Here is a 15,056-nt window from a genome sequence, read left to right as displayed (position 1 = left end):
GTCTGGGAACCAGGGCTTTTCTCAGGTGGTCTTGGGCCTGTTCTGCAACGCAGGTGAGGCCAGGTGAGCAGACGGTTGGACAGAGGGTGCAGTTTTGCTGTCAGATCTGCCAATGCTGTTCATCTCACAAAGCCATGCATTCCTTGGGAACCCAGCTCCCGTCTGCTGCCCATGGACACTCTGGCTGAACTGAGCTGAGCTGTGTCTCATCATTTTGTTCTCTGTGTTCTTATAGCTTTTGGGTGGTTTTATCGTTATGATGGCAAATTCCCAACCATCCGGAAGGTAGGACAGGGCTGGGTGCCGTGCTGGCGTGCTGCTGAGTTTGCTGTGGGTTTTGGCTTTTCCCAAACGTTGCTTGTCCTGTCAACACTAAATGGTGTGCCTTGGCCTGTTCACTCGGAAGGCTAACCCCATCTGCGTCTCTGTGTCAGGCTGACATCAAATGGCTGCGTGCCGTTGCAAAGGCAATACTGGAGGAGGTATTCATGGCATGAGACCTGCCCAAGGACCATCTGGCACCGTGTGCATCAGCACCGACCCTGATGGGCACAGGGAAGGGGCAGGAAGCTTCTCCTGTGTTTCTCTGACAAGTAGAACTAGATGCCAAGGCCAGAAGCCTGGGGTCAGACAGAGCGAATTACCGGGGTGGGTGTACATAGTGCATGTTATGAGACCGGCTGTGCCAGACGCAGCCTGGCTGGCGAGGTGGGGATTTGCTGCCTCAAGTCAGGACAGAGGCCTACACCAAGCACAGCCCTCTCCTAGGAATCTCTCTGCATGTGCCCAGGATAATGCATTTTCCAGTCTCTAGGACCTTTAATTTTCTCTCTAAATCCTATTGCAATATCTCCAGGCCTTGTAAAACTCTCCTGTCCTTGTCGTTCTAAATCACATTGACATTTGACTGTGAAAACACTGCTGTTAATATCTGTAATTGGACATTTGAGATGCCTGGGTGTTTGGAAGTCAGGCATCAGCATAAATCTGGGTGAGCTAAATTGAATGTGATCACTTGACCAGCACTCGCTGGCAAGATGTTGGTTCTCCAGAAACCAGAGCACTGGCAGCTGAGTGACCTTGATGATATGTAACTTCTCTCTGCCTGTGAAATGGGAATCTTAACTGTGCCAGGAAAGTCTACCCCCTTCCTCCAGCACATTGCTATTAAAATAACTGACAGTAATATTTTTCCTGAAGAGGTAAGTGCCTTTATCTAGGAACATAGATCATGATTTGTACAGCGTTGAATAAACTTGGAACAGAGGTCCTCAGGGAATTCCTTCCCACATTGCCATGGCCTCAGAAAGGCCTTGGTCTCATAAGACTGTCTGTTTCATTTGACAGGCTGACTTTGGTGGCTTAGGATGCCTCACTGGGTTTGATTTCTAATTCTTCTCTATATGCTGCCTCCATGAGAACTCAGCTAGAGAGGACAAAACACACACACACACACAATCATGCACACACAAAACCACACATAGGATTTTACACGAAAAAAACAATAAAGGAGGCAGATATGTCCAATCTTTTCAGGTACTGATAACATGTAAATGTAAAAGAACTAGAGTCTTCCACACATACCACCTCCCATCAGAAATCACGTCCTTGCAAGCGCTGGTGATAGTGAGGGCAGCCTTTCCCCTATCCCTTAGTCTACTTACTCCAGAAACAGCTGGCATTTTGGTTTTCATTTTTACTTCCAAAAAAGAGAAAAATTGCTTCTGGGTAGAATCAATAGCACAATCACCCCATCTGTCTCCCCTCTCAGTCTGGACCAAAAGGAATATTGTAACTGACAGGCCATGGATGTAACTGACAGCTGGAAGGACAACAGAACCCTGCCCCTCATGCCGGCTCTGAAAACCCATCGTCATTTTTTCTGGAGCCATGAGAGACTCTTTGTCTCCCAGCAGCTGGAACACCAAGTCCCCAGGAAATACAGGCAGGCATCCATGGCCATTATCATCAGTGAATAAATTCCCTTTATTTAAAAATATAAAGATTCAGCTCACGCCTGTAATACCAGCACTTTGGGAGGCTGAGACAGGTGGATCACCTGACACTGGGAGTTCATGACCAGCCTGGCCAACATAGTGAAACCCTGTCTCTATTAAAAATTCAAAAATTTAGCCCAGCACGGTGGCACATGCCTGTAATCCCAGCTACTTGGGTGGCTGAGGCAGGAGAATCACTTGAACCCAGAAGGCAGAGGCTGCAGTGAGCCAAGATCACATCACTGCACTCCAGCCTGGGTGACAGAACAAGACCCTCTCTCAGGAAAATAATAATAATAATATAAAGATTCAGCGTCTTCTATTTCCACTGTGGCAGTAAATCCCTCTGAGGCTCAAGGTTTCCAGGCTTTTGGCCCCATAAAATTTATGCCAGGGCCTGAAGGGTTCATGATTCTGACTAAGCCCTTTCACCAGAATTGCTTGAGTCACTGAAATAGACCAGCCCTACCTGCGGGAGCCCACAGTCTGACAGGGGAGGCAGATTCACACACAGCTAGGTAACCTGTGTGGGGCTAGTCTGAAATCAGTGGGAAATGCCACGGGGCAGCTTGCCCTCTGCATCTGGACAGATGTGACTTTCTTGGGCATGAGACAGAAACTGTCTACTGCCCTGCCCAGAAGCCCTGATTCTATAATCCCAGCACTAGCAGTTTTTTGTAAAGCAGCAGAATGGTCATTTCTCTCATAGTGTCCCTGGGGGAGGCCAGGCTCTGACTCTAGCAAGCTGTCATTAGGCAGTGTCTCTGGCTCCTGTTGGGAAATTGCTGTCTGAATCTCTACCACAATGGCAGGGATTCATCTGTCCACTGAGCTAGGAGTCTAGGGAGTGAGGTAGGCAATGAAGCAAGCAAGACTCTGAAGCAGGGAGAACCATTTTCTCAAGAGGCTCATACACTGCTCTGGAGGTGGGTCCCAGAGGCGACCATTTCTGGAGCACATTAGCAGTGCACAGAAGCGTGTGTCTTTAGGAGAGGAGCTAGGAAGAGTCCCTCAGAGGTCTCACCAAGTCCCACCAAGTCCCACCAGCTGTGGACGAAAGTTCTGTGTCCATGGTTAGGGAGCTCAGTTCCTCATTCCTGGCCTTGGATGCTCAGTTGATTTAGGAAATTTGAGAGCAGATCACCAGAAGGCTTGTTTGGGGTGGAGGTGAGCTCAGTGAACAGGGCGTTTCCTCCTTACCCCAGAAATTGCGCAGGGTGTGGGCTGTCTCTGCTGCCCCTCTCCTGAGTGCTCGCTCTGTCCTCCACACTGTGCATGACGGGGGCTGACACTCCCTCCCTCCTGCAGTGTTTCCCTTGCCCCCAGCTCATAGGGGCACTGTAGAAAAACTGGGACCTCAAAGACTCAGGTCCAAATCCTGGCACCATCGCTTATGAGATGTCTGATATTGCACAAGGGACTTTACTTCTCTGAGCCTCAGCTCCTTCATCAAAGAATGAAGATAAACCTACATGGGAGACTATTGATGTAAATCCCTTGGCACATAGGCAGTTCATAAATCATCATTCTCTTCCCGCCTTAGCCCCTGGCTTCTCTGCAGCCCCATGAGGGAAGCGGCCAAGAATGCAGGGTCGGTGGGTCTAGTTCCTACAGGAAAAATAAAGAGTCTATTTGCCTTTCACGTCCCTCCCCAAATCCTCCAGAACCTGATGGTGGGTGTAAAGCACTTAGGCCATCCTCTCCATCCCCTGCCTCCCAGTCCCGCAGTTTCCAGCTAGCCCTCAGTAGAGGGGTCCAGTTCAGAGGAAACTGTGGGTCTAGACTCACCAGGATGAAATGGTCCAGAGCTGAAGCACCCGGGAAAAATCTGATATCCCTGGCTCTGAGCCCCCAGGTCTGCGTGTGGCTTAGGACAGGACCTCTGTGATTGGGGCTTGCCAGCCCTCCCAGTTTTTCTCTGGAGGCTCCTGAATCTGAGCATGAGGTGCTGTATAGAAGGCATGTGCCGGATACGGGGAAATCAATGCAATGCCCTTTATTTATACAGTACTTATTTATTTTTTATTTATACAGAACTTTTACAAAGTTCTTTCATAGATGTCATTTCATTGGCACTGGGTGACAAGCCTGTGGAGGAGATATTTTTACCATTTGGGAGATGAGGCAAATCAGGCACAGAGAGGTTAAGGAACTTAGCCAAGGTCACACAGCTAGTTGGTAAACTAATAAGCTAGTCTTTCTGGCTGGTAAAGAGAATGTGTCTCCCACTCTGCAGTGGGTAGCAGTGGCCTTCCTGTCCTGAAGCTGAGGTCTGATCTCCAGTGCGGTGAGGCAGAGCTGGGGGAGGGGCTCACCGTGGGACGGTTGTGCTACCTGAGGCCTGGATGCCTGTGTGCTGTGCTGTGCTAGCGTTGATACTCCTTGCAATCCTCATACAAACAATGCCACATCTACTCAGAAAGGAAAAGATAAGAAGAAAGCCAAGTATGACAGCCTGCAGGACTTGAGAAAGAATAAGAAGGAACTGGAGTTTGAGCAAAAGCTTTACAAAGAGAAAGAGGAAATGCTGGAGAAGGAAAAGCAGCTAAAGATCAACCGGCTGGCCCAGGAGGTACGTGTCCTGCCTGCAGGCCAGGCGAGCGTCCCTGGGACACAATGTGATTGTTCCCCACATGCTCCCAGAGGACCAGCTGGAGTTGTTCTCCCGAAATGACACACAAGGGTGGAGTGAGCCCCTCCCCGCTCTCCAGCCTGGAGAGAGAGAGATCATGCCACCTGCCCAGGGCCATCTGAGGTTAGCTCCTGGCTTACAGCATGTTTGGAATTGAGACTAGCCTCCTTGCTTGGGGGTATGTCTGAGGTTAGCCTCTCTGACCAGATGTTAGGTCTCAGGTTAGCCCATGATACACCCGGCTTAGAGGCGTGAGTCTGTCCTCTTCACTCCACCACACCAGAGTCTAAGTCTAGGCCTCTCCATCTTAGGTATGGCTCTGAGGCTACTCGGAGTATGGTCTGAGTCTAACTCTTCTGCCTTGCTTGTAGCTTAGAAGTTAGGCTTCCACTGACCTGTTCATAGGTCTGAATCACTCTGGCCTCCCTTTCCAGGTTATTCTAAGACAAGATCCCCCCACCCCCCACAACTTAGCTTGGCTCAGGAAGTATGGGTCTGAAACTAATCCCTTTATGCATGTCTGAGGCTATCTCCCCATTAATCAGGATGAGTCTAAGGCTGCTCCCATCAACATAGGGAATGTCTGTGGCTAGACCTCATCAACCTAGGAATATATCTGAAGCCGTTTCCCTGAAAGCATGTCCAAAGCAGCCGTACACCATGAATAATTTCTATGCTAGGTGAGATGGGTAACCTTAACTCCCTAGCTGTAGGAGGTATCATTGTTTCTGCTTCTCTTTAGCGCATACATGAATCAGAATGCCAATTTGATTAGATTATAAAACCAGAGAAGTCCTGGAAAATGTGAAATGCATTAGGTCTGACATTATGAACAAATTAGCTACATAATTAAAAATAAGACTGAACTCATGCTTCTGAGGGCAAGGCACAATAGAGAAGGGAAAAAAAGAGTCAAGTTAAACTCTTGGAATGTGCTGTGGGAGGCTATGAAAAGACCATTCTTGGAAAATCGTAAGAGCCTCAGGGTTCATGGGGATCTGAGATCCAGCTGATCCCTCACAATACATGAACCCCTTCTCTGATTTTGCCAACAAGTTCTGCTTGGTGAACTTGACACCCCGCCACACTCTTCTCCCTTGTTGCCGCCTCCTTGAGGGCCAGTTGGAACAAGCCCAGGTCTCTTTCTAGATAGTTGCTGCACCTCGCAGTACTCTGGAGTTTTTGAAGGAGTGCTTTCATGCTATTTCTGTCCATGTTATTTAATGTGCCCTTTGTCTTCTCCTCTCTGCGCCGATCCTGGGTCCCAGGTGTCTGAGACAGAGCGGGAAGACCTTGAAGAATCGGAAAAGATTCAATATTGGGTGGAGAGGCTCTGTCAGACTCGCCTTGAGCAGATTTCCTCTGCTGATAATGAGATTTCAGAGGTAACAGAGCCCTTCTTTCCACACAGACCCTCCTGCTGCCTTCAGAATGACCCACTGTGCGGACAGTGGGAGATGAGATGGCCACTAGCAAGTATCACCAGCCTCACAGGGGCCCGTCCTCTGTCCAGGCCCACCCCTTCCAGCCCACTCCCCTCTTGAGGAGGAGGGATATGTCTGTATTTCTGGGTGTATTTCCAGAGTGATCACTAAGTCCCAGCTCATCTGAGATGGCCCCAGTTAGGGATGTTGTCCTGGCATTATGGCTAAGCGTGCCCCTTACACGCTCTAAGGCGTTCCAATTTAGAGGATGAACTATGTGAACACCTTACCACCTACAGATGCCATAACTCAGGGGCTCCACTGCATTTGGACACTCCCTACCAGCAGCCTAGTATGGGCTCAGCTGGGCATCGAGGTGGCAGAGGAATAGCACCCCACGGTTCTGGTTTAAGAGTGGTGGGTCTCCAGTAGCAAGAGAAACAGATTAGAAGAGCATAGCGCTCGATGTGAAGTGGAGCACTAATCAGAGTGACAGTTACAGAACCTTCTTGCAACCCTCCCCCAGATGACCACAGGGCCCCCACCTCCTCCGCCTTCTGTTTCTCCCCTGGCCCCACCGTTGAGACGCTTTGCAGGCGGACTGCACCTGCACACCACTGACCTGGACGACATCCCTTTGGACATGTTCTACTATCCCCCCAAGACTCCCTCTGCTCTGCCAGTGATGCCCCACCCTCCATCCTCCAACCCACCCCACAAGGTCCCGGCACCACCTGTCCTCCCCTCATCTGGCCATGTGAGCACCTCATCCTCCCCCTGGGTGCAGCGCACTCCACCCCCCATTCCCATCCCTCCCCCGCCATCCGTTCCCACCCAAGACCTCACTCCCACCCGCCCACTGCCCTCGGCGCTGGAAGAAGCACTGGGCAACCATCCCTTCCGCACTGGGGACACAGGCAGTCCAGCGGAGGACTGGGAGGGAAAGAACCACAGTGGGAAGCCCACCAACTCCCCTGTCCCTGAACGCAGCTTCACCACCGCAAAGGTACTGCCCTGTTCTGCATGCTATGCTTGGAAGCAGGAAGAATGGGGAGAACTGCTGTTTCCCATGTCCTCCGCTGCTCCTGAGAGTGGGGACAGAAAGAAACATCGTCTCACCTCATTTTCCAGGAATGCCCCCTCCGTGTGCATGTGTGGACATCCTGCATGTATATGATTCCTACAGATTTTGAAGTGCTATACTGTATGTGAATGGCCTGGGACCTTTGGGGTAAGCAACAGTGTGTATCCATTTAATATTCATTGCTCTCTGGTAGCTCTTCTTTGCTAGCATAGGCTGGTAACTTTCCACGTCGTTCTTGCACGGCTATGTTAATGAATACAAGCACTCTCACATCCAGTCATTTCCACTTCTTATCCCAGGAAGACTTGAATATGGGAAATGACTCCCGATTTGACAGGAAAAAAGGGAGGGGAGGAGGAAGCAGTAGAGAAGTACTAGGCTCTGTAAATGAAGTGATAACACTGTACTGTCAAATGCAGTATTAGGACATTCCAGTGCCCTTTTCTATGCTACTGGCCAACTGCACTGGCTTGAAGTGTAATACCCAGAAATTTCTGGCCAATTTTCAGCTATAGAAAAAATGAAGATGGGAGAGTTCCTAGAAATCTCCAAATTTACTACTAAAAGAATAGGAATGTTTTTCTTGGATGTTGGGAAGATAAAGTGTCTCTCTGAAAAAAACATTTTTTATTAATCATTCGTAATCCAAAGACTTTTGAAATATGCAATCTCGGAGGAAGACATGAAGCTTGGATCCCATGAAGGGAAAAACAAAATATTATTCTGCTCCTGTAGCCACGAGACCAGGCTTGAGTCAGTGCAAAAGCAGTTTATGTCAGCTGAGGGTAGCAGGGGCTGCTGAGGGAGGGCATAGTGAATAATAGCACCTGACCAGTGGTTTTTATTAACCTGCCCTGCATGGCTTTCAGTTCTTTAATGGAGAGAAGGACAACATCTCAGAGCACTCAGGAGAGCTTAGGGGAAGGAAGGTGGCAGTGAAGACAGTGCCGGATGCCAGCAAGGCTGCAGCCTCCAGCAGAAAACTCTCAGAGGGACCCTTTCTGGAGCTCTGGTTGGGGTCGTGAGCCCTGCAGCTTTGATAGGAAGATATCTGCCTATTCCTGGGACATCTTCTCCCAGAGCCCAGCCAGGATCTGGTTTCTAGGGCTCAGTTAGCTTTGCACAACATTCTTCTCTGTAAGTTGCCTCCATCAAGATGAGCAGTAGCTTTTCCTCAACAAAGCTGAGTCCACATTGATTGAGTACCTGCCTGGGGCCTCTCTTTGCGAAAGAGAGAGAGGAACAGTGCCGAAGAGGATGCAAAGGAGATTGCCATGTCTGTGCTTTCCAGGACTTCACCATGTGACAGAAGAGCTGCTGCCCAGGCAGGCTTCTGCGGTAAAATATGGATAGGCCATGCAGTGTGGGAGGGATTCATTCTAACCAAAGGTTGAAGACAGCTCCATGGAGTAGAGGGCTTACGAGCTGAGCCTCGAGGAATGGCAATACATGGAGGATGGCAGCAAGGGCATTGCAAGTGCAGGGAACATAAAGACGGCCAGTTGGAGCTACAGGGAGTCGGACTGCATGGGTTTGAATCCCGGCTCTGCTACTTACTAGCTGGGTGACTTTGAACACATGCTACTTCATCTATCTGAGCCTGGTCATCCCTGTTCAAAAATAAGAATGCTAATGGCAGCCACCTATTCGAATCAGATGAGTTAATACATGAACACATTCCAAGATGGCAAGGGTGGCAGGCACATCATGGGTGTTCAGTAGACGTTAACTATGGTTATTGACAGTTCAGAGTACAGGAAGATTTGGGTGAAGCTGCAAACCTGGGATCTTAGCAATCTCCGTTAATCTCAGCAAAACTTTCATTTAGGGTCAAGATTCAAGACAGAGTCTAGCTTTCTCTGATTCTTCACGGCATTGCCAAGTTCCCACTGTTAGTTCTTGATCAGAGCCCAGGGAAGGTTAAAAGCCCCCCTACCCCGAACAACACAAGGAGCCCCTGAAGAACTGGACCCAAAATGTCTTTAGTGACATCGAAGCCAGGGTTGTCCCAGCCTCAAAGGCCAGGGGGCTGTTTTTTGGTTGGCTTCATCTGGCCCATCTCTCACCCCTGTACCACCTACCCTGCCCAAACTCCTCCTCCCTGCCACCCCTGGCAAGCTGTCATCAGTGCTGCAGCAGGATGTGTGGGTGACCACACAGTCAGCCCAGCCACCAGCAGGCCCCAAGTCGTGGAAATGAACACCTGTGTTGGCTTGACACTTGTGCCTGCCACACCGGCATCTGCTATCGAGTGGTTTTCAGGGCCAAATCTATCCACAGGCACTGTCCCATGTGCTTACTGTACTATTTAGTCATTCATTTATTCATTCAGTGCATGCTTATTGAGCACCTACTATATGCCAGGGCACTATGCAGTGCACTGGGAATCCCTGCTACATAGACAGCTGCAGTTTCCCTGCTCAGGACAGGCTGGTGGGGAACGAAGCAAAGTAAGCAGGCAACTGCCACACCACCAGGGTGGACACAGAGGAAGCACAGGGGCTGTAATAAAGAAGAGGGGTGGAGGAGAGCAAAATCTCAAGGGAGGGTTCCTGAAGGCACTGTTGCCCACGTTAAGACCTGGAAGGTAATGCGGAAGAAGGAGAGAGCACATGCAATGGCCTCAAGTCAAGAAAGCCTGGCATTTTGGAGGCTAAAGTTAGGCAACGCGATGAGGGTGGCAAGGAGTGAGAGATGAGGCTGAAAAGGAAGGTAGAGGACGTCTACCTCCTGGGGGTCAAGGAGAAAGGCCTGGGGGTCAAGCCAATGAGCTCAGTAGTCAATGGAGACTCTTGGGAGGGTTTGGGGCAGGGTTGTGAACTGATTAGATACAACTTGCCCAAGATGTTCAAGTGGGTTAGAGCCGAGCAGACAGGTTGCATCAGCTCTCCTGGATGCCACCCTTACTGGTCCTCACCCTATGGCCTCTAGATACTATGTGCCCCCACCCACTAGGAATGGCAGATGCTTCAGGAACTGGAACTGTGGCAGAAGAGAGAGCCCTTAAAGACAGGGGACACTGGATAGCACCCATGGCCACTGAGAGAGGGGTCTGAAGGTGTGTCTCCTGAGTGACACTGGCTACTAGCACCCACAAGCCATGCGCTAACTCAAGCACCTGATTTTTTAGAACCACTCGGTAGTTTCTGTGGTCTCAGCCCACACTGTGGCCAATGGACTTCTCATCCCTCTGCTGAAGATCACACCCCTAGGACCTCCAGCAGGTTGCATGGACCAGGCTGGCTTAGCATGTGCATGGGTGTACATTTGCATGTATGTAGAAGTAGCATGACTGGCCTCGGCCACCCCACCATGACCTCACCTGGGTCCCTGTTAAACTAACCCCTGTAGACATTTTGCCCAAGCCCACAGCCTCCACGAGGCCCTGGCGTGTCCACCATCTCCAAACCTGTCATGGTCCACCAGGAACCCAATTTCATCTACAGGCCAGCTGTGAAATCTGAAGTTCTGGTGAGCCCCTTGGGCCCCCTCTGGGTCATCTCTAGAGGAGCAGACGAGGGCTACCCACCCTGGGTTCTGCTTTCTCTGGAGGGCAAGTGAGGTGGGACAAAAACGCAGATCACAGATGCCATCTTGTAACCTTCTTATTGGCCACGAGTTGAGGCCACAGAGGTGTAAGCAGATGTTGACATGACCAGTGGAATTTTCTGTTCCCTACTTGACTAAACAGCCTGGAGCTCTGTCTAAAAGTAATAATAACCAATAAGACCTGTGAAGAGCCTCCCACGTGTAGACATTTTGTACAGCCTCAATGAATCCTCACAGCAGTACTGTGAGATGGTTCCTGGGGACATCCTGTTTAACATTCAAGGAAAGGGAGGTTTAGAGAGGTTACCAGAGGGGCACCAGGTGCCCCCAGGCAGAGCCTGAACTTCATACTTACCCTCACGCCTTTCAGACTCCAAAGTCCACACTCTTATCCTCACTGCCATATTGCCAAAACCTACAGAGATTCCAGGTGCCCTGGCCCCGGCTCTAAGGCCTGTTGTGGCCTGGCGTGAAACACCCTCAGATGGGGCACTGGCCAGAGCAGGTCCAATCCCTTCCTCCAACTCACTTCTCACCTCTCCTCAGGACTAGGAGTCTGAGGTGAGGTCCTGGTGAAGTGGAAGGGTCTGCTGGCCTGTTACTGACTGCTAAGGGAGCTGGGATTCATGTGCACCATCCAGAGGTGCTGACCACTGACTGGCCTCCCATGCACAGTGACAAGAGTCATGTCAGAATTTTAACTTCCCTTTCAAGGAAACTCTATCCAAATGTCAGGGCAGGACAGCTGAGATATTTATTTTGGGCCTTAACTGTCCCATCAGCTCCCCAGAGAGCAAAGTTTTTGCTCCTGGGATAGCCTGCCGATGCATTCATGTCATGTTCTCTGGCTGACGTCAAGAGGTGGTGTTTGCTTGACAACAACTGGGTAGCATCTTTGGGTGTTGAGTAGTCCCTTAACATGAGCCAGACTGTCTGCTCAGGGAGGGACCTTAGCAGGGCAGCCCTAGGCTGGCAGGCCTGAGGCCTGGCACCAGAGGGCAGCCAAGACCTATTGGTAATATCCAGTGTGGAACTTTTTTTCCTCCCCGGCAGCCACAGGAGATGTTGAAGAGGATGGTGGTTTATCAGACAGCATTCAGACAAGTAAAATGATACTCACTGTGTGTCTGGGGATCTCCCCACCACCCCCTGTCCCTCCCACTCTGTGCCACTTCTTTCTCTCTGGGAGTACCTGGTCAGGTCCGCGGCGGCCCCATCTGCCACGAAGCCTCAGGCCAGGACTATGTCATCCATTGCCTGTGCAAGGGTTGGGGAGGATTTCATATCAGATGGCGACCCAGGGCTTGTTAGATCCCGGGCATGAGCTGAGAAGGCAGCCGGATCCCTGGGCACTTACTTTGTCTGCTGCTGTTTGTCCAGAGAGGATCAGGGCAGAGGGAACCCTCAGAGGCCAAGATGGGCCCTCGCTCCAGCCCCAGGAGAGAGGGAAGGTGCTGCCTTAGGTGTCTCCCTATACCTTCCCCTCTTCTCCTCTGGGCAGATCACAGCTTCGCCAACCCTGTCTGACACTGAATCAGCATCAGGGAGGAGATGGTGGCTGAGGTCCTCCATGTGCCTAGGGTACTCCTGTGCACAGGGACGTGGAAGTCCTTGCTGGTGCTCTGAGTGGCAACAGACAGGCAGCCACCTACCCCCCTGCCTCCTGGGGTTACCTCCACAGAGCCAGCCATTCGGTTGGCTGTTTCATCACCAATGAAAGAAACCCCAGGACAGAGGGAGATCTTGCAGGCAGCCCAGGCTTCTCCAGCCTCCTCACTGGTAACACCATCAGGCCACAGGCTGATCTGACCACAGGCAGGGAGCAAAGGGGCAATATTAATTGTGAAGTGAGACATAAGTGTCGGCAAAAGAGACTGCTCCCAGCCCAGGGATTTGTCAAACTAATCTTTCCAACAACTCTGGGTGGTAATGCTGTTATCATACCTAGTTCATCTGTGAGAAACCGAAGCAGAGAGATTTGAAAATGTGCCGACATTGGCACAGCCAGTGTCAGTCCCTGGATTTGAATCTGGGAGGTTGTTCTCTGCAGCCTGTGCTCTTAAACACTGCGCCTTCCTGCCTCTATAGCACTGTGGCCACAAAAGAGGCCTTCCAGGACCTGGTGGTTTAGCGGACAAATAGCCGTCACAGGGAGAGAAGTAGGGAAGTACAGAGTCTAGGCTCCAGGCTTGGAGGCAAACCCTTGCTCCCCTGCCCACTGACTGGGTGACCTTGGGCGTGAATGTCACCTCTCTGGGCCTCAGTTTCTTCCTCTGTTGAATGAGGGTCTGGGCTGCCTCTTTAAGGGCTGACCAGTTGCTGTGGCTTATGAGTCTCTAAATGCACACAAAAGGCAAGTCCCTGCCATCTCGCCCATCCCTGAGAGCTGCTGCTTAGGAGCATGGAGAGAGGAGGCCAGAGCCAGCCTTCCAGAGGAAACAGCTGAGGTAGGCAGGGCCCTCAAAGTCAGAGCATCGACTCCACATCCTGCCCAATGACCCCTCTTGCCCGTGCATTCCCTGCGCCCCCTCCTCTGTCTGCTGCCCACACACTGACCTGGATGTAGCCTCCAAGCTGAGCCAGGCTCTCGGTCTCTTGGGGTTGAGCCTAGGTGATAGAGCAAGTGAGGAGGGATACCAGGCAGATGACTGAGGATCTATTTGCTGATACTTGGTGCTCAGCCTGTGCCCAGAACTTGGTTGTTGCATTCTGAGAATTGGGGTGTCTGTGGCCTCCCCACCACACAGACCATGGGCCTCAGGGGTCACTTGGTGTGGTTTAGGGACCTTCATGCTAAGGGTGGCTCCACTCAGTCCGGCGAGGCCTGCCACGGGGCTCTCCTCTGCTCCACCTCCCGTGGGGACCAGCCATGGCTCTGCTACCCTCACACTCAGCATCCTGGCGCCTCAGCCTGGGGATGCCCCTGGCTCCCACTCACTGCGTGTGACTCCTGAGGAAGGCCACGTGTTCAGGCACTGCCTCACTGCATGTTCAGGTGCTACCTCACTGCCTTCTTTCTGCATCTTGGAGCCATTATCCCCACAGCATCCCCCATCAAGCCAGGTCCCCTGAACTGTGTGTCCTCCCCTCTCCCCTGGCTAAAGGGGCAACCTGGGCTCCCCAGAACCTGGGGAGGCCTCTTACCTTCTAGGTGAGCATTACATGAGAGCACTGCCAGACCCCAGGCCAGCACAGCTTCTCATCACCAACTGCTTTCCTCTTGTGCCTGTGACCTCCCTCCATCACCCTGTGGCTCATTTCCAGGAATAGCCTTCTCTTGAGCTGGATGGGCCCCTCCTGGGAGTCAGAGCATGGGGTAGAGATGCCCTGAGCTTCATCCCAACAGAGCTGGGGCCTGCTCCAGTGGAGACTTGGAAGAGATGAGGTGGGACCTGAAGGACTTGAGGCTGGGGCTGACACTTTCAGCAAGGCAGACACTCCCTCTCCAGACCATCTAGACATCACTGGTGCCCCTGCAGCCCCTGACGCTTATGCCGCTAAAGCAGGGCAGAGCCCGGGTCCTCTAAAGCCTTCCTCAGCCTCCTGCTTGTCCCCGAGCCGGGGTGCCCTGGCTGCTGGGGCTGCCGGCCTCCTGTCTGCATCCCCCACCCTGGCCACGCCTGCTCCCACCCTGCCCCCACTTCTGACCCTTGGATTCTGACCATTCACCCTCCTCCTCCCCGACCCTGACCCTCAAGGGCTTTTGCTCTGTTGCCCTAAAACCCTCCCTTTACTTCCAGGACTTCCGGAAATATGAGGAAGGCTTCGACCCCTACTCTATGGTAAGAGATGACTCTTCTCTCCTGGGGGGGGTAACCCCAGGAACAGGGTAGCATGGGGGTTAGAGCGTTTGACAGTAGTGCATTCTAGGCCCTGGGGTCCTGGGAGGCGGTGGGGCACAGAAGAGCCCCAGTGATGCCCCAGCTGCTCTTCCCACAAAGGTTCCTTCCAGAGGGCATTCCAGTGTCAACTGTATGGCGCATATGCACATATGTGTCCATTGTCCCCATTGGGCCTGGGACCCCCCAGTTGGAGACCAGTGGGGGGTAGGACTGGGCACGGTCTCCTTGCTTATGTGCTCTATGGGGCCCAGTGTCCCCCAGGTGCCTGGATTCCCCTTCCGCCCCTACCCCCAGCGCCATCCTTCAGGCCAGCTCAAAGCATCCCACTGTCTTTTTCCCTCTAGTTCAGCCCAGAGCAGATCATGGGGAAGGACGTCCGGCTCCTGCGCATTAAGAAGGTACCTGGGCACGTGGAGGCCAGCGGGCTGCCATCCCTCTCTGCACCCGCCCCTCCCGCCTTGGTTCCCTGCTTCTATTCTCAAGGTCACTCCCAGGTGTCCTCTCAGGTCCCCACTGTCCTCCCCTTTC

General features: G+C 52.0%; 1 protein-coding gene across 6 annotated transcripts in view; it reads left to right on the top strand.

The window, feature by feature from the left end:
• Positions 1–15,056, top strand: part of USH1C (USH1 protein network component harmonin) — a 49,373-nt gene that overhangs the window by 26,890 nt on the left and 7,427 nt on the right. For 3 of the 6 annotated variants that reach the window (XR_012518117.1, XM_010348664.2, XM_074401177.1), the window contains 2 exons: positions 14,427–14,468; positions 14,873–14,926. Coding sequence is in view for 5 of the 6 variants with exons in the window: in XM_010348664.2 (XP_010346966.1) it covers positions 14,427–14,468; positions 14,873–14,926 (96 nt within the window). In the remaining variant the exon portion in view is untranslated. Of the gene's footprint in view, positions 1–235; positions 286–4,416; positions 4,570–5,897; positions 6,015–6,579; positions 7,060–10,488; positions 10,609–11,739; positions 11,791–14,426; positions 14,469–14,872; positions 14,927–15,056 lie in introns of those variants that run through there. The other 3 variants (XM_010348700.3, XM_074401175.1, XM_074401176.1) reach the window with 3 other exon arrangements.

The sequence above is a fragment of the Saimiri boliviensis genome, chromosome 6 (genome assembly GCF_048565385.1).
Source record: "Saimiri boliviensis isolate mSaiBol1 chromosome 6, mSaiBol1.pri, whole genome shotgun sequence".
NCBI lineage: Eukaryota > Metazoa > Chordata > Mammalia > Primates > Cebidae > Saimiri > Saimiri boliviensis.
This window is presented reverse-complemented; position numbering and strand designations above follow the sequence as displayed.